The sequence below is a fragment of the Pinus tabuliformis genome, chromosome 2_1 (genome assembly GCF_031772625.1).
Source record: "Pinus tabuliformis cultivar Carrire ecotype Pingquan chromosome 2_1, CPIR1, whole genome shotgun sequence".
NCBI lineage: Eukaryota > Viridiplantae > Streptophyta > Pinopsida > Pinales > Pinaceae > Pinus > Pinus tabuliformis.
Window position 1 is genome coordinate 851,221,557 of NC_142299.1, and position 20,550 is coordinate 851,242,106.

Sequence of the window (20,550 nt, forward strand, 5' to 3'; positions counted from 1 at the left end):
ATTTGGCATACGCATACATGTCAATTAAAATGGATGATTTATTTGTTGTGAACACAATATTACATTGTCTACCTTATAAAAAATGCACTAGTTTAGATGCAGCATTATTAGTCCCTGCCTACGACAGCGCAGGGACTATTAGCGTGCGTTCGATCGGCGGTTGACTGACTATTAATTCATGCGTTGACCGTAAATTTGTACTGATTATTTAGTATTTAATCAAAGTTTATGTTGGGCAGTTTCTATGCAAAAAAAAATTAGCCAAAATTTTGTATTTACCCTTTTATTGCCCGCATCACTTGCCCCGATGTTAGTTTGGTGTGGGCAACTTAATTTATCCTAAGTTTCAAAATTGGCATGTGGACCTTGCATGAACGCAACACCCTTATACTTGTCATCGTTCACTGACACGATTGTTTACAGCTGTCGACATGTCTTCATTCCACCGCCCTCTATCTTCATTCAGGTTATCTATCTTCATTCACCGCCCTCTATCTTCATTCAGGTTATCTATCTTCATTCAGGTTAGCGAACACATTTTTCATACATGCGCGCATGTTAGCAAATGTTTCAGGGGTTCCTGGCAATTAGGGCAGAATACAGAGACTTTGGGCACTATGGGATATTTTTCTCAGGGGAGTTTCTTAATTCAAGCATGGTCATTCATTTCATGACCACCCGAGTAATCCACATATCTGAGAGGTGATTTTCAATTGCCGAAATTGCAATCTTTTTTCATATTATGGTGCTGAATTTCGTCTTTTAATTACTGCTGCTTGTACATTGTTAATCCCCATGCCCCCAACAATGCAAGAGCCTAGTTTTGGATTCGTTATTCAAGGAAAAATTGTTTCTTCAACTTTGTAATTTACAGGTAGCAGAGCCACAGTTTTAAACTCAATTGTCAATTCTTTTTATCCTCTGCGCATAACCATAGCCAATGCTATTTTTACTGATTAGGCTTAGATCGATACCATGCATACTTAATCAGGAAGTGTCATTTGATTATGCCTGCCAAAAGCATTTGGGTGTGCAGGCACGGGCTGCTAAATTGGTTTATACCTATAAATTGTTATTCTTGCAATGTAGCTTCAGTAAGTTTTAAAAGTTGAAGTAAGGTTCCCTAAAAGTCCATAACGGACAAGCTCTACTTTCAGATTATTATCGGTGAAAACCTATCGACCATAACACAGATTTAATTTTGTAAAAGCAATTTTGGCTGGTGATGGGATATTTATAAAGGTTCGCATTCAAACATGGGTTTAGTGTGTGTCCTGTCTAGTTTGGTTGCAGATGCAAGCTGCGCTTCTGGGGAATTTAGCTGTTTACCTTGGCAATTGGCACTGATAGAACGTTCGTGGTATGATGATTTCATTTTACTTCATTGCTTGGTTTAATGCAATGTTGATTGTTACCTTCCTATTCCTTGCCTGAAAATTACTGTTCTCTGGCAGTGGAACTAGACTTTAAAAATGTCGTCTGGAGGGTTCTTGAATGCTCAGTTATCCAAGAAGACATCCATTTTTGGGATGAAACTCTGGGTCCTGATTGGTTTGGCTGTTGGAACATTCATTTTCTTAATTCTCTTTATGTTATCTCTTTGGCTTGGTTCTCGGAGAAAGTCGAGGAGAATACTAGAAAAGCTGCCCATTAACCAGATCCCAAAAGTTTCAAAGGAGATAAAAGAAGTAAAGGTTGATAGAAAAGGGATTAACAATCCTCCCCAAGGTGATGCAATTAGCTTCACTAATCAGGGCAATTCCAGCAAGAAAAATTCGGACAAAGTTTTGGTGCCCGTGGGGGTAAAGGGTTTTTCTGATGCAAAGAAGAGTAGTCCAGGGGGTTCCTCTCTTCAACAGAAGGGAGGAGTCTCACAATCAGTAGACGGGGGAAGCTCAGAGGCACATTCTATTTATAGAGGCTCCTCATCTTTTGCAACGAATACAGCTTCACCGATGAGTGGTATGCCTGAAGTCTCATATCTTGGATGGGGTTATTGGTTTACTTTAAGAGATCTAGAAATTGCCACAGGTTATTTTGCAAAGGAAAACGTACTTGGTGAAGGTGGTTATGGAATTGTCTACAAGGGTCAGCTTGCAAATGGAACTATAGTTGCAGTTAAGAACCTATTTAACAATTTGTAAGTTGTTTTATCTTGAAATAATGTGTGCAGTCTTTGCTGTTCTGCTTTCTTAATAAACCTTTCTTGTTATAAAATGCAGGTATGTACTCTTTTTTGGAGGTTCTTTTCTTAATTACTTGATTCTCTGTGATTTGTTTCAGAGGCCAAGCAGAGAAAGAGTTCAGGGTGGAAGTGGAGGCCATTGGCCGTGTCCGACATAAAAATCTTGTACGGTTGCTTGGCTATTGTGTAGAAGGAACTCACAGGTACAAACTATTAATGCAGGATTCATGTGGAGCATTTTTTTTTCACGCTTTTATTGTGTATAAAAAAATAGTATATGCAAGAACTAGAACTGATTATCTGCGAAAGTGCTAATGCACTGTTCTCTTATTCTCTATTTTACAATGATGTTCACTATTTATTTCCTTTCAGGATTTTGGTATATGAGTACGTTAATAATGGCAATTTGGAGCAATGGCTTCACGGAGCTATGAGGCAATGGGGCTTTCTGACTTGGGAGGCCCGTATGAAAATTATCTTTGGGACTGCAAAAGCGTCTGTGTCCTGTTATCTTTCTTCTTATTATTCTTCCCACTATGTTATGCGTAGATAACTGTACTTCATTAAATATTTTTATTGGATACGATCTAAAACTTGAGATATGATATTAGGCTGTAAGTTTGTTTCTCTTCAAGGCTATTATTGAATTAAAAACTTTGTGGCAACCACCTGTTTGACGTGCATTTAATTTCCTTGTCATCATTTTAGCTCTGAAAGCCTGATTGCATTCTTTGCAGATTGGCATATTTGCATGAGGCGCTAGAACCAAAGGTTGTTCACAGGGATATTAAATCAAGCAACATCTTGATAGATCATGAATTCAATGCAAAGGTTTCTGATTTTGGTTTAGCAAAGCTTCTTGGATCAGGAAAGAGCCATGTTACAACGAGAGTAATGGGTACATTTGGGTACAGTGACACTCTCTCTCCCAACTTTCCTCTGATTTGACTGCTATTTGTTTTTTCTAGGTCCATTCTTCCATGTTACAATAAATAAGGTTTATTCAGCAGGCAGACTCTTCAGCCATTGTCCATGGATGAGTGTGACCTGCCATATCCCAAGACTTGATTAAACGTGCATCTAAGTCTACCTGTATTTCAGGTGTTTCAGGAAAGACCATAGTTATTGCAGAAGTTCTAATAGAAAGAAAATCGTGCAGCACAAGCAGTGGCAACAGGAGTTCCAGCGCTTGGGAGGGCGTGAGCGGCTCGAGGGAAGGAGGATATACCCCGTATTTTTCAGAGGTAATACACTGAAAGCGCACATGATTTCAACATTATTCAAACACACTGTAACATATAATTGCGTTAGAATATGACTCATGAGTTACAGATTGGGAGTAGCCATTAAATAATGTTCTGTACAAACAAAAAATTCATTTACCATTTACCAGTAAATAATGTTTTGTACAAAAAAACATTCCTTTTAAAAATTGAAATTCCTAAGGACCATTTTAGAGTTACAAGTCTAGAAAGTGGAACTGCGCTGCGCTACCCTAGCTGCGCCGTCTGAAGCAACTCCCCCTCACGCGATCTCCCCCATGGAGCCTGGAGGTGGCCCTGCGGCCCCTCCTCCCTTACCTCCGGAGCTCGAAGCTTTCAAAGCTCTAGTAGCTGCTGCAGGGAAACGCCATCCCTCAGGCCCGCAGCAAAAGTTTGTTAAAAAACTGGACAGTATCCCCAAGGTGACCTTGCCAGTGGAGGAAACCTGTAGATCAGCGCTGAATCTCGCAGAAAGAGGCCTCATTGGCCAGTTTACCGGATTGTGGCCATCCCCGAGAGCAGTCGAAGAATGGGTCAAAAGAAATTGGCTACCACTGGTTAACGAAGGAATAAAGAGTCACTTCGTAGGCAAAGGGTTCTTCGTCTTCTTGTTTGAAAATACAGAGGACAGAAGCCTGATCTTCAGAAATGGGCCATACTTCATGGGCCCTCAAGGCCTCTACCTGAACAAATGGTCTCCAGATTTCGACCCAGCACAAGATGTGCCCAAGGCTGTTCCTGTCTGGGTGCGCCTCCCGCATCTTCCCCTTCATTGCTGGAGCCAAAACTCACTTCAATCCATCGGCAATGCACTAGGGAGATACATAGATCAGGCCCCAAGGAAGGATCAATTCTCCTGCGCTCGGATCTGCGTGGAGGTTGACCTGGAAATAGGATTACCGGAAGCAATACAGCTATCGGTGGCAGACTGGACACATATCCAAGAGCTCGATTACGAACATTTGCCTTTCAAGTACCGACACTGTCATGAGTACGGGCACTTCGCAAGATACTGCAAAAAGAGAAACGAGGAGACAACAGAGAAGGAAAAGGGAGAGCAATGGAAACAGGCAAAGAAACCTACAAACAACAGACAGAGCAACAAAAATAAGGCCAAAGAGACAGAGAATAAAGCAGGTAATGGAAGTACAAGCAATCAAAACACCGGAAGCAGAGACACAAACAGCAATGAGGGGGACAAAAACCCCTTTGAAATTCTCACGCCGCCTTCAGATCCTCCAGAGGCAGAGAAAGAAGATCCACCTCAGCTGGAGAATAACGACACCATAGATCCAGGTAATAACTCAATCCCTACCCCAAGCAATATTTCCTCCCCTTCCTATGCAGATATTATCAAACAAAAGAAGAAAACCACAGAGAACATGGGCTCATCAGATGATGAAACATTTGAAAGGCCAGCAAAAAAGGCTGGACGAAGAACAAACAGGGAAACTAGAGAAGAGGAGTCAGAAAGACAAAAAACCCTCGGCAGTCAAGCCACCATAGAAATGACATTTGGGAGAAATACCAAGCCTAGGGCCTCCAAAGGATGAGGGCTTACCCCTATAAGCGGTAAATGATGCAGCTGGTCTCTTGGAACTGCAGGGGTTTGGGGAATCCCACAAAAGCAGAAGCCATAAAAGATATTTTGAAAATGGAACCCACAGACATCCTCATGCTTCAAGAAACAAAAGTAGAAGGGGAGATCCTTCTAAGCACCTGTAACACCAAATGGAAATTTGACTATGGAAAGGTTGTGAGTGCAAGAGGCACGTCAGGAGGAATAGGAACATTCTGGGCAAAAAACTCCTTCTCTCTAGAAAGATCATTCGAGACCCAGCATTGGATATTTATAGAACTACGGCATATAACAAGCAATCTCAGCATAGCCTTGTTTAATATGTATGTTCCTGTGCACTACGAGGAAAAGAGAGAGTGCTGGAAGACACTTTCAGAGTTTCTAGACCACACCAATCCCAGGAACATAATAATAGGAGGTGACCTGAATATAATTCTTGACCCTAAAGAGAAGAGAGGAGGGACTTACTCAAGGGACCCTTTTCTTACCACAGTGGAGAACATAATATTACAGATGGATTTAGTATATTTCAAGCCGGTTAAAGGAAAATACACATGGACCAATAATAGAACAGGAGAAAATCATATTGCAGCAAGGTTGGATAGATTCCTTGTCAGCAGCTCTATAATGATGGGAAAAAGAATAGTCATTAATAAGATCCTTCCAAAGCTCAGCTCGGATCACAAACCTGTCCTCTTCTGCCTGAAAGATGAAGAGGATTTAGGACCCCTCCCCTTTCGCTTCAGTCCTCTCTGGGCGGAAAGAGAAGGATTCATGGAAACAGTCCAAGCAGCTTGGAGTACAGAAGTCTCAGGTTCCCCAAGCTATCTCTGGGAGCAAAAAATAAAAAATACAAAAAAGGCTCCTAAAGAATGGATAAAGAAACCTTTGAAAACTCCCATCAGTCAGAGGAAAGAGGCTGTCACCCAGTTGGAAGAAATTCAATTTGATATGGAAGAGAAAGACATCCATTCCACGGAATTAGATCAAGGAAAAATTGCACAAAGGAAAACATATTGTTCTTTTAGAAATGAGGAAGAGTACTGGCGCCTAAAGTCTCGTAGTCTGTGGCTTAAAGCTGGGGACATAAATACCACATATTTCCATAAATAGTTCAGAGCTCGACTCAGTCGGAACCACATAGCAGAAATCACCTTATCTAACGGACAGGTTTGCAAAGGATTCACCCAAATTAAGGAAGCTGTTGTAAACCATTTCCAAACTCTACTTACAGCAGAAAAAGAGGGGAGTGAGGAAGATACACAAGAGTTCCTTGCTAACATTCCAAAGCTAATTAGTACGGAGGATAATGAAAACCTCATGAGCTCAGTAACGAAAGAAGAAGTATCCAACATTGTGTGGTCTATGGAGCCTGACAAAGCGCCAGGACCCGATGGTTTTACAGTTCATTTCTATAGAATCTGTTGGGCATTAATCAAACCAGACCTCCTCAGAATGATACGTGGATTCATGAGGAAGGCAAGGATCGGGGGCGGAATTAACTCAACCTTTCTCGCCTTAATTCCTAAGGAGACAAATCCAAGATCTTTTGACAGGTACAGGCCGATATATCTATGCAATGCGTCCTACAAGATAGTGTCCAAACTCCTGGCGAACAGAATCAAGCCTCTCTTGCAAAAGCTCATTTCTCCAGCTCAGGGGGGATTTGTGAAAGGAAGACACATTCTGGATAATGTTATTCAAGTCCAAGAAGCTTTGCACTCGAGCCACTCACGCAAAGAACAAGGTATGCTTTTAAAACTGGACATGTGTAATGCTTTTGATAGAGTTAATCGCTCTTTTTTGTACAGGGTCCTTACAGCCTTTGGTTTCAATCAAGAGTTTATAAATCTAATCAAAGCATGCCTAGAAAAGATCTGGATAGCCCCAATGATAAACGGTAGACCAGCAGATTTCTTCTTAGCCACTAGGGGACTGAGGCAGGGCTGCCCTTTGTCACCATTTCTTTACATACTGATGGCAGATTCTCTAAGCAGAAAATTAACTTTGGAAAAACAAAATGGTAACCTCCCTGGAATCAGGTTTGTGAAGGAAATCGATCCAATGAACCATGAGCTGTTTGCTGATGACTCACTATTGCTTGGGGGCGCATCACCACGAATTGCGAACTCCTTCAAAAACATTCTCAAAAAGTTCTGCAGCATCTTTGGAGCGTTAATCAGCGAAAGGAAAAGTGTTGTCTATGGGTGGAACACAGATCAGCAGACTATCAACAGAATTGCCAGCGACCTGGGCTTCAATGGATACGCAGATTGGGACAAATTCAAATATCTGGGTCTCCCAATAACAATGGGATCCAACAGGAATCAACTGTGGGAAGAGGTGATTTCCAAATTTAAGAAAAAGATTGCAAGTTGGGGGGGTTATTGGCTCACCACAGGAGGCAAACTCACGCTCATTAGAGCTGTACTCTCGGCACTACCAACGTTCCAGGCCTCCTTAATGTTAGCTCCAAAGCAAATCTCAGACCAGATCTCCAGTCTTATGCGAAATTTCCTGTGGAATGGAGGGCGAGGAAATGACAATAGATTTCATTTAATAAATTGGGAAACAATGAAAAGACCTATGGAGGAAGGAGGCCTCCAAATACGAGACCCTCTCCTTGCAAACATAGTACTGGGATGCAAATTACTGTGGCAAATGCTTGAAGAGCCTAGTCACCCTGTCAGTCTGATATTAAAACACAAATATTTCAAACAACAGCCAATCAGAACCTTCAATCCGGAGAAAGCCCCTAAAGGAACGCAAGCCTGGAAGCTATGCAGCAAAGGTATCGAATTCTTCAAAGCTCACCTGTACAAAATTCCTGGGAACGACAAAAACACTATGTTATGGAAAGACAGAGTCATGGGACACCCTCCCCTCAAAGAAAACAGTGAAATCGCAGCGTTAAGATTATGGCTACAGTCAAAAGGAATCCGTAAGATCGAAGACATAGCTGGCTGGGATAACAGAGGAGAGTGGCAACGCTGGAATTTCCCCAAGGCTCCAGCGCATCTCACCACTCAGCTTCACGTTCTTAAAAAGGCGATTACAGACTTCGCTCCAGTCCATAGAGACGAAGAAGACACCTGGGGATGGGGGAAGACGGGTGTGTACACAGCAAGGCAAGGATATCTACAAATGCAAAGCAAAAAGAACTCGCCTCATCCGAAAGAAGTATGGAAGCAGGTATGGGACAGTTTTAGCATTCCTAAGATCAATTTTTTCTTTTGGACTCTGTTCCATAACAAAATCTTGACTGGAGAAAACCTGAGCAAGAGAAACATAGCAGGCCCCCATCGATGTGTTCTATGCAAAAATGCTCTGGAAACCACAGATCATTTGTTTATTAATTGTGAGTATGCCAAGAAGGTCTGGATTAATTTTCTGACTGGACTAAATGTGAGACCCCCAGCTCACTGTACGATTGCAGAAATGTTCACCACTTGGAAAGCCAGTTACCCACACAGCATTGCTGGCAAATGTCTATGGTACAAGATATGGATTGCTGCTCCAAAATATGTATGCTGGAAGCTCTGGCTTGCCCGAAACGAAACTATCTTCAACCAAAATGAAATATCAACAGAAAAAGTGGCAGAACAGGCAAAGAAACTCCTTCTTGAAACCCTGAATTATGCTTCAGTCAAAGATGACAATTCCCTTCGAACAGAGGAAAAGGCCTGGCTGGACGGTTTCTCATTCATTATCAGACCTTCAACAATCACTCGGCCAACCCACAAGGAAAGATGGCAGATCCGAGAACCCGAGGATAGATTTCAGCAGTGGTGGAAATCCCAGGGCGAGTGCACTATCTTCTTTGACGGCGCTTCAAAAGGCAATCCAGGCAAATCAGGAGCAGGAGGGGTAATTTACTATCCGAATGGAGAAAAAGAAGATTTCAGTTGGGGCCTAGGAACGAAAACCAATAACCAGGCAGAAGCTCTTGGTCTCTTAAAAGCCTGTCAATTAGCCAGAAAAGAAAGCCAAAGAGAAATCATCATTTTTGGGGACTCAGAATTGTTGATAAAGGCATTAATAAGTAAGGAATGGTTGAAGGACCCCTTATTAAATAAACAACTCTCAAGAGTGAACAGAATTTTGAAGGACTTCTCCTCGGTGCAAACATTTCATATCCTCAGAGATTTAAACAAGGAGGCGGACAGATTGGCAAATACAGGCTGCACTCAGCAAAGTGGAATGATCAGCATAAACACAGGCACTCTGAAAATGGCAATCATCCCTTAACTGGGAGAGGTGCCCATGTAAAGCCATGAATTGTAATTTGGTTGATTAGGCTCTGCCCAACTTGGAATTCTCGATAAAGTACAACCGTTTCAGTTAAAAAAAAAATAATGTTTTGTACAAACGAAAAATTCAGTTTTGTACAAACGAAAAATTCAAAAGCTCCTCATTTGCCAGTAAATAATGTTCTGTAAAAACTTAAAATTAAAAAACACCTCATTTACCAGTAAAAAATGTTCTGTACAAACTAAAAGTTCTTACCAGTAAATGAAAGTTCTTACCAGTGAATAATGTTTTGTACAAACAAAAGTTCAAAAGCACTAGTAAATAAAAGTTCTTACCAGTGAATAATGTTCTGTACAAATTAAAAGTTCAAAAGCTACAGGTGTAGGTTGTGACCTGTTTTTCATGTAAAGATTCCACAATAACCCATTAATTGAGTCCAAGCAATGATCATCTACACTTTGGCATTGTATTGCTTTGTCACTGTCTCTGAATTTGCAACGCTTTGTCACTATCTCTGAATTTGCAAAGCTTTTCGGCATTTCCATCGTTCCAAATTTGTAGTTTTAGCCCTTCTAGTGTGTGGAGGTACATATGGTGTAATTCTAAAACCGCTGGAATCAGTTGAAGCTGGGTTGGAACTGCTTCCAAATCGGCCTGAATCATTTCATGTAATCCCATGCAATTTCACCCATGATTTTTACATCTCCTTGATCTCCGCGTTACTCTATTTTTCAGACTTGAGCCGCTGGAACTCAGTGACAAACTGTTACTTTACTGTCTCTATGGTAAACAAGCTAAAAAAAAAAGATCAAATCTTGGTTCATGCGCGAGAGCCCTTGATCTTAATCCTCAAAAGTGTCAAAGGCTGGACTCAACCTAGAGGCACCAGTTATCTGTTCGGCAGGAGTGGACCAAAAGCATCTGAACTGTTGTATTCTTCAGCTGGGTTGTTGTATTCTCCAGCTGAACTCATGGATTCTCTAGGTTTTATGCTTGAATTTTCTGGAGTGCTTCTCTGGCATTTTCCATGGACGAAAGGTAAAGAAACCCATCTTCTGTTTCAGGGGACATTGTATTGGGCTCATGGAAATAATAATGAAGTTGTTGATTCAGGCATTGATATCGTATTGTGTATTACAACTGTCAATGGTGGACACAGCTCATGCATCATGCATGTTCGCCATATGAATAGAGTTACAACTCAGCGACCATCTTCTAAAACTTTTGATAGGACGTGTCCTTTTCACTCACACAATACTTAACTCGTGGGCCTCTGCATGATGGGTAGGGCGTTTGTTCTCCACTTCACAGTTTCTCTCTCCACGGAACTTATAAATTTATTTAAAATATGTACAGTTGCTTAGAACTCTTAGTGAATAATAAATTCATGGATTCCATTAAACTCTTAGTAATGACAACGAGTGAGTGATATTAAATGAATTCTCGTTACTATAATATTATCACGTTGTTTATGCTATGGTACAATGTTGTTTTTTTGGTAATTTTAAAATTATTTTTATTTATTTATCTTTATAAATTTATAAAAGAGATAAATAATTATATATTAAGTATTTTTTTCTTTTTGTATATAAATTTTTATACTAATTTTTAATTAGATTATTCTCCAGGATATAAGATAGAATATACATTAGCTAATAGACTAGCTGCCCCGCTGCCATCTTGTTAGTCTTGATATAAACTTGACTCAACTCCCACCTTTCATGACTTTATACCTCACCCCCTAAAAAAATTCATAGTCAAAACTAAACTACGTGGAGTGCATGCAAAATGGAACCACAACTACGTGGAGTGCATGCATAGTCTCTTATAGGCAGGGACTGCCGCTACGCAGTTGCACTTGTTTAACAAACCAATGTGGACGTTACCCTTGATCATATTTTATATTTCCATTTTCAATGGGGTATTTTGTTATCACAATTTCTTTTAAATTAAATATTTACGTTTGCTATGATTTGATTTGAGAACGATGTGACGTTTGTGTTAATGATGCATTTCTATTCTATCATGATTTTTTTTAACTTAAATTATAAGATAATAAAATATTTTTTTGGATTATTTACATATTTTTAAAATAAAAATATTAAAATATAATATGTATTTTAATAATGATTTATATGTCATAATTTATTTTTATTTTAAATTTTAAATTAAAATTCTAAGTGAGTTATAATGTTTACATGAAAGTTTAATACAATTTTGAATTTTTAAGCAATATTTCAAATTGACTATTAAAAATACATGTTCTTTAATTAAAAGTTTTTTTGAATTTTATGTGCATTTGCATAAAAAGTTTATTTTTTTTACTACAAATGCTATTTAATCTTAGTAATTTATTCATCCATATCTTTTAACATATCTAGCTAGATCATTGTTACTCAATATCCAAACCTTTGTTTATCACTCTAAATCAATAGGTGTTACAAGTCTCATAAAGTGTCTCAAAGAGACTCATGTCAAGTGATGCACATGAAATATATTTTTCTAACCCAAATTAACAAGGTCCACATTTTCCTCCCATTTTTATGCATTCTCCATCTCATAACAATGTAATATGGTCTATATCTTCAAAAACTCAATTTAATTTCATTGCTAATTCATTCTCCTGTAAACGATAAGTGATGGTAAAGTTCAACCAAGTAACTCGAACATAGTCTTCTAAAGGTTAGAATTGAATTCTAAATCTTGATAAAAACAATATTAGAGTTCAGGCTTCTGTGATCCATATCAATTAAGAGAGAGATTTTTCGGCGAAAATCACATGGAAAATCATTTGTCGACGCGTTTTGAACCAACAAGTGTGGTTCATCGTCAGGACAATTGCATGAAGTGATTTAAAAACAATATTTTAAATCACTTCATGCAATTGAGCTATCTCATCCACTAATAACATGGTAATATTGGAAGCCTTGCAAGTAGCCCATACAAGACTAACAATTTACTATATTATTATACTTTTACGAGAATTTATTTCCTAAACTAATTTAAAAGTTATTTAAACTATACTATTAAAAACATTCAAAAATAGAGATTGATTTGATTCATTTAATTCATCAGGAAAACAAATACAAACATGAAGAAAGTAGGATTTATTTGAGATTTATTATAAAAGATAATAAAATATATTAATTATCTTGATTATCTTAAATCAATTGATAAAAAAAAGTGATATAGACTCAAATATCACAAACTTCAAAAAGAAAGATGGATTTGATTTATTTAATTCATCATAAAAACAATGAAAAACATGAAGAAAGCCGGATTTATTTGAGATTTATTATGAAAGATAATAAAATACATTAATTATCTTGATTATCTCAAATCAATTGGAAATACAAAAGTGATATACACTCAAATATCACGAACACCTATAATCCACTCAAAGCTTTCAGATTCACTAGGGTACATGATTATGATCGGCTTAAGGTTGAAAAGCAAATCTCACAAAGCCTTATTCTGCTTAATGCTAATTACAAAGCTCACACAGACATACTATAACTGTGGCGAGTAGTGCCAACTGCACCGAACTGCAGCCAACATAAAATTGAGGAAGAAGGAAGAAGAATACACCAGAATTCCACTCTTCCAATTATATTCCGAATTAGATTCTGAATATAATTCTCCAAGAAGATAGCTGCCAATTCCCCACTTCACCCAAACCAGGGCTTGCACAACACTATATACCCATTTCTTAAACGGCTTTATACCAAGAACTCCTAGTGCTACGCTGCCTGACGCAATGCACATTATCTCAACAACTATCACTGCACAAACTGGCATTATGGGAAGAGCGTTTCTTGGCTTCTCTGAAGTATTTTCTGGTATACTCTTTTTTCTCTCCTTTCTATCCCTCCAATACAAACTAAAATGCAAACAGTCCATGCCCAAAGCAATACCAATGGCTACAATTATGAGCGCAACTGTAGGTATAGAGGGTGGGATGGAGTGTATATCATACCATTTACCACGGCTTCCTTCAAATGCCATAAACACGGCCCAAAAAATGGAGCAAAGCAAGTTAACAGTACCTGCTATAAGTGACAAGGTTCTAAGGTTTAGAAGAGGACCTCGAAAGGTTAGCAGTTGGCAAATATGGGTGTCGTTTTCAGTAGGGTTGACATCACCAGACTCGGTATCCTTAGACTTCAGCAGGGCTGTGGTTAGAAATACATTGGCGGCAAATCCACTTTCTTTTCTGCCCATCAAATAAATTTTTACAGCCTTTCTTGCCACCATAGAGGTAGAGAAACCATCAACCCTGAACCATCCAACTAATAGAAGGTTGATTAATATCTCTGTCAACCTTGGCAATATTAAGGAGGCAGTCCTGAATTCTACTTTCAATCCTCCTCTCAGATTCTTTCTTCCTCTAGTCCAATCCATGCGAGTACCCTTAAGTTCCTGAGCCGTGTAATTTTCCATGGCATCCGAAGCCATGGCGCTCACTCCTCTGTCTTCATTGTCTTTAGTCATGAAAGATGTGGTCAGCAGCTTTGTCCACTCATCATTCACTGGTCGACGTAGTGGAATGCAGATACGTGTACACTCTTTTTGGGTATCGCGATCCTCAAGCATTTCACACACTGGAGGAGCAAATTTGATCTCGGCACCGTCTGATTTCAATGTAAGGCTTTCAAAGTCATCAGTCTGCTCAGGGTCACCCCCTCCCGATCGCTCCACATACAACATACCCTCGTTGCATCCATGGCAGCCATTTGTTAGGCAGCCCACACATGGTAGTAGGCACTCATGGGAATCATGCAATAGCTTGAGTGTTCCAGGCATCCGACGAGCAAGCAGGACCGTGATCTTATGCACATTCTCGAATACAATGCATTTGCATATTGTATGATTCTTCTGATTACACTTATTCTCCGGGTTTGCAAAAGCAGCACATTTGAAAGACAGAAAGATGGACTGCACATCATGGGCATTGGAGTTGTATTTCATGAATTGCTTCATGGTAGAATCGGGCCTGTTGTATGACAGCATTACAACAGAAGCCTCTTCATATTTCTCAGTCTCACATGTAGTCAATCCAACCGGACTAATGTGCTTGACATTTTTTTATAACACCTTCTTGTCATATTTACTCTTCGTTGATGTACTAAAGTTTATTCTACCAGTAACTTCGATTGCGAATAAAAGTAAATATTTTCCGAAAGTTTAGAGACTTACTATTCTTTTCAATGTTTTCTTTTCCAATTCCGAAAACATCGTAGCATGTTTGTTCTTGCTTTACCAGAGATGTGACAGTGACAGGTGAGAGAATATATTTTAGTAAGAATATTTAAAAGAAAAAGAAAAAATAAAAATCTTTTTATAAATCCACTTCGCCTTATAGACAAAAAAAAATTAATAGGCATCTAATTTAATCATTAAATCAGAATAATTGTTTTGTTTGTGACAGAGACCGGTGAGAGAATCTATATTTAAAAGGGAAAAAAAATCTTCTTATAAAATCACTTCCCCTTGACGGAAATAAAAAATAATAAGCATCTAATTTAATCATCAAATTAGAATAATTGTTTTGTTTGTGACACACACAGGTGGGAGAATCTATTTTAGTAAGAATATTTAAAAGAAAAGAAAAATTCTTATAAATTCACTTTCCCTTGATGGAAAGAAAAACTAATAAGCATCTAATTTAATAATTAAAAAAAAGTAATTGTTTTGTTTTTCATAATGAATGGCAAGGAATTTTTTTCCCTATTTTATTTACCTTATTTTAGATAATTAATATAAATTTAATTTAATTTGAGATTTATTATAAGTGAAGCATAATTAAATTTATAAAGTAAAAAACTTTTTTCAAATTTTATATTATTTTTAAAATTAAGATATATTTAAATGACTTTAAATTAATATTTAAGCTGATAGGCCTTTCTGTGCATCAACAATCGTCAACCAATTTACCCTGCTCCGTTCGATCAGGTGAGACAATTTCAACCGTGTGGTTTCTACTGCCAATTTTACCGCCAGTGGTTACGCATTTTAGGTCAGAGTTCCAAGACACCACTTGGGTGCAGCACAATCCCAAGTCCAGGTGCATGCACCTGTCTGCACAAACTCCTCCCTCTACATTCGACACTACCCTCGCTCCCTTCATTGCTTTTCCAACCTCCCAAACCCTCCTCATTGGCGGTCCAGGAAAATGGGAAGCACTGACGCCAATAAGCCTCTTAAGATCATTGCAGGAGCTGATGACTTCGGCAATAAGCCTCTCAAGATCATTGCAGGAGCTGATGACTTCGGCTGCACGCTCAAAGATTCCCTTATCGAACACCTCCGATCAAAGGGTATCGAGGTCCAGGATCTCGGCACCGATAAGTACTACAATGTCGGGGAAGAAGTCGGCAGAAGCGTGAGCAAAGCCCAGCACAGTGAAAATCAAGCGGAAATCAAGGGACTAGTGGCCTGCGGAACTGGTGTCGGGTTCTCCATTTTTTCCAACAAGTTCCCATGCTTCTATTCTATCACCTTTGATTCTGTGGAGGATGCCCAGAACTGCAGGTCGATCAACAACTCGAACGTTATAGCGGTTGGAGGAATGCACACCACCCCCGAAGAGGGTTTCTGTCTCAGACCCTACTTCACATTTCTTTGACAATGGAGGGCGATTCAAGGTAATGTCTGGTACAACCCTCCGCCTGCCCAATAATCGAAATCCCCGTTTCCAATTTAATGCAATTCAAAATCAACCTTTTGGAATTAAAGTTTGGATCAGATTGGACATTACTGTCCGAATCAGGTCAAACTCTGGTTTTGATTCTTATATTGTTATGAAACCAGCTCAAGAAAAGATAGAAAAGATAGATCAACGCCTTAGAATTCAGCCTCTTCGAGGGGGCAACCTCCTTTACATTACATAAATGAACAATTCTTGGATGATACAAATGACAAAACCTCCTTTCTATATATAGGAGTCTAAGGAGTCACAATATAATCCAGCCGACCTAACAATAATAATATAAAGCCACAAAAATAACAATAGAGGGATTCTATGGGGCACAGAAATAATAATATGGGGGTAATAGGGGCACAACAATATAAATAAGGGGTATAACTACAATAGTAATGGGGTAATCACTAGTATTATAGGGACCCAACATGCCCCTCTCCTTCAAAAAAGTGTTGTCCTCAACGCTTGAGTAGTTCTGGATACTTCTGCATAAAATTCTCATCCTCCCATGTGGAATCTTCAGCGGATAAGTTCTTCCACTTGATAAGATACTCTGAAATTGATCGATTTCGTAGCTGTCGAATTCTTGTTTCTGTGACTGCTTCCGGTTCCAATATAATTTTTCCTTCCTCATCAAGTTCTGGCAATATTGTTTGAACTGGGAGCTTGTCGCCTATAACCTTATTTAAACATGAAACATGGAAAACTGGGTGCAATCGAGAAGCTGCAGGAAGCTCCAATTTGTATGCCATAGTACCAATCTTTTCCAACACCTTGTAGGGACCATAATACTTTGGTGATAATTTATTATCCTTCTTAGCTTTCTTTAGGGACAGTTGCTTATATGCTTGTAGCCGTAGGAATACCCAATCACCTACATCAAAACTTATTTCACTGCGATGTTGATCTCCCTGTTGTTTCATTCTATTTTGTGCCAACACGAGGTTATCCTTTAAGAGTTGGAGGACTTGTTGTTGATGTTCGATGTGATGTTCCACTGCTTGAACCTTAGAATTTTCTATTAAATATGATGTGATTGATGGTGGTTGGTACCCATAAAGTGCCATAAATGGGGTCATTTTTGTTGATGTATGGAAGGAAGTGTTATACCACCATTCAGCCAGAGGCAACCATTTGACCCATTGTGTCTGTTTATCAGATACAAAACAACGAAGATATCCTTCCAAACATTTGTTTACTATCTCAGTTTACCCATCAGATTGAGGATGATAAGATGAGCTATGAGCTAACTGAGTACCCAGACAAGAAAATAATTCTGTCCAAAAATTTCCAGTGAAAATGGGATCTCTGTCACTTACAATAATCTTTGGGTTTCCATGTAGCTTTTGAACTGTTTCCATAAATGCAGTAGAAACTGTACTGGCTTTAAATGGATGTGATAATGCACAAAAGTGTGCATACTTGGTAAGTCTGTCAACTACCACCATGATGACACTCTTTCCCTCATACTTGGGTAAACCTATGATAAAATCCATTGAAAACTTCTCCCAACGTTGGCTTGGAATGGATAAAGGTTGTAATAGACCCGGTGTCTTAATTGTTTCAACTTTATTTTGTTGGCAAACCAAACATTCCGCCACAAACTTTTGAATATCTGATTTAAGGCCATCCCAAAAAAATTCCTTCTTAACCCTGTGGTAAGTTTTTAAAAATCCCGAGTGCCCTCCTAAGGGAGAAGTGTGAAATTCCATAAGAATCTTTTGTTTTAGCTGGGAATTCTTACAGAGGTATAAGCGATCTTTGTACCATAACGAATCATTTTTCCAGCTAAATGTATCAGAAGTACTGGAATCTTGTTGTAGCTTTCGAATAAGTGCCCACACTTCTTCATCATTCTTCCATTCCTCCTTTGCTTCGTTTATCCAATCTGGTTGGATAATAGAAATGGCACACAACAATGCTTCCATATCCTCATCCTTTCTTGAGAGTGCATCTGCCACCACATTTTGCTTCCCTTTTTTGTAGATGATTTCAAAGTCATAACCCAACATCTTTGTGACCCACTTTTGTTGCTCTTCAGAGGATAATCTTTGTTCTAAAAAGTATTTAAGGCTATCATGATCCGTTTTTACCTTGAAGTGTCTTCCCATTAGGTAGGGTCGCCATTTCTTAAGTGCATGGAGTATTGCCAACATTTACTTCTCATAAATAGCTTTTCTTAAAAGCTTTCCCTTGATTGGATGACTTTCAAAAGCAATGGGTCTTTCATCTTGCATTAGAACAGCACCAATTCCATTTCCTGAAGCATCACATTCCACAATAAAGGTTTTTGTGAAGTCTGGTGTAGCTAAGACCGGTGCTTGGCACATTGCCTCTTTAAGATGTTTAAAGGCCTTTGTTGCTTCCGGAGTCCATGAAAATGAATCTTTCTTCAATAATGTTGTTAGAGGTGCTGCTATTCTCCCATAATTCTTAACAAACTTGCGATAATACCCTGTCAACCCAAGAAATCCTCACAGATGCTTTATGGATGTGGGGATTTTCCATTCCTTAATGGCTTTAATTTTGCTAGGGTCTACCTTAACTCCTTCATGAGATACAATATGACCCAAATATTCCACCTCCTGGACTCCAAAGAAACATTTGGATCTTTTTGCATATAATTGTTTCTCCTCCAATAGTTGTAGCACCTTGTCAACATGTTCAACATGATCCTTCCAAGACTTGCTGTAGATTAGTATATCATCAAAAAATACCAACACAAATTTTCTAAGGAATGGTTTGAAAATTGAATTCATCAAACCTTGAAATGTTGAAGGTGCATTGGTAAGGCCAAAAGGCATGACCAAAAATTCATAATGACCCTCATGAGTTCTAAATGTCGTTTTCGGAATGTCTTCAATCTTCATTCTGATTTGATGATATCCCGAACGAAGATCCAACTTGGTGAAGTAAATTGATCCATGCAATTCATCCAGTAATTCATCAATGACAGGAATGGGGAACTTATCTTTAATAGTGAGCTTGTTGAGCTCCCTATAATCTGGACACATGCGCCATGATCCATCCTTCTTGTGCACCAATACTACTGGAGCTGAGAAAGAACTTTGACTCGGTTGAATTATACCAGCCTCTAGCATTTCTGCAACCATACGTTCAATTTCACTTTTTTGGACATATGGATATCTGTACGGCCTGATGTTTGGAGGAACACTTCCTGGAATCAGATGAATAGCATGATCATGATCACACATAGGTGGGAGACCTTTGGGAGTCTCAAATACCTTGGAATGATTGTCCAGGACTTTTTGGAGATCTGGAGAAATAGATGATTCCAATGTGGAAACATCTAGCGAACATAATTGTGCAATTACACCTCTTTGCTCCTTTTTTAGAAGCTTTGTCATGCCATTAGAGCTGATTATCTTTCCTGGTTTCCCTGCAATACCCCTTAATTCAACTTCCTTTCCTTCCACAGAAAATTTCATGAAAAGTTCTTGAAAATTAAAAGCTATTGTACCCAAGGATTGTAGCCATTGGACTCCTAGTACAACATTAGCACCTCCCATTGGAATGGAAAGCATTGGGCTAGTCAATACATATTCTCCCATGGATAGCTTGATATTATGGCACTTTCCAGAACAATTTATTGTTCCTCCATTTGCAATCATCACTTGACACTCTGGTGCTGGATATAGGAAGCAATTCAATTCTTTTGCTACCCTACAATGAATAAAATTGTGGGTGCTTCCTGAATCAATCAACACTATTACCTTTTTCTTCTTGATTTGTCCTTCTATCTTGATGGTTTGAGGAGTGGTAATTCCCGCCAATGCATTACAAGATATGGTCGGATTTATTTGTTCTTCATCTAGGCTTTGTTCCTGGAATATATTCTCTTCTTTTGACCTTTCTTGCTCCTTTTCTTCTTCCTCTTCACAATCTATGTAGAATAATTTCTTCTCAGCACACTTATGACCTTTTGTGTATTTGCTATCACAATTGTAACAAAGCCCTTTTGCTCTTTTTTCTTCCAATTGTTGTGGTGTCAACCTTGTAGGTTGTGGAAGACTACGGGCAACAACACTTCCGTCTTTATAGTTGTGAATGGTATGCTTCCTAGTTGCCATAATTTTGCTTTCCATTTTTCTTGCTAACCTGAATGCCTTCTCTAATGAATCAGGTTCCCAAAGGCGCACATCATGTTGGATATTATCCTTTAAAGACCCTATGAACACATCAATCCTATGCTCCTTTGGAATATCTTTTACCCTTATGTTCAATTTTTGGAACTCCTCAATGTGCTCCATTATTGAACCCTTTTGTTTGAGACTTATCAATTGGCTAAAAAAAGTGTTGCTTTTTGTATCCTCATAATGTGTTATCAATTCTTCCGTAAAAATTGCCCAAGTGATAAATTGTTTACGAGAACAAAGCCATTGATACCATACAAACTGATTTGGTTCCAAATATAAAGTTGCCATACGTACCTTTTGTGTGTTTTGCACATTATTGAGATCGAAGAATTGCTCCATCTGTAATATCCATGTGGCGGGATCCTTGCCATCAAACTTCCTCATATCGATTTTTGGAATGTGGTGATTCTTCGATC

The 20,550-nt window shown here is 38.8% G+C and overlaps 1 protein-coding gene across 1 annotated transcript in view; it reads left to right on the forward strand.

Moving 5' to 3' along the window:
* Nucleotides 1–790: 790 nt before the first annotated feature.
* Nucleotides 791–20,550, forward strand: part of LOC149203327 (putative receptor-like protein kinase At2g42960) — a 28,590-nt gene continuing 8,830 nt past the window's right edge. Inside the window, exons 1-5 of the mRNA XM_089401829.1 lie at nucleotides 791–1,360; nucleotides 1,455–2,140; nucleotides 2,284–2,388; nucleotides 2,558–2,680; nucleotides 2,923–3,093. Of these exons, the coding sequence (XP_089257955.1) occupies nucleotides 1,473–2,140; nucleotides 2,284–2,388; nucleotides 2,558–2,680; nucleotides 2,923–3,093 (1,067 nt within the window). The 5' untranslated portion in view covers nucleotides 791–1,360; nucleotides 1,455–1,472. The remainder of the gene's footprint in view (nucleotides 1,361–1,454; nucleotides 2,141–2,283; nucleotides 2,389–2,557; nucleotides 2,681–2,922; nucleotides 3,094–20,550) is intronic.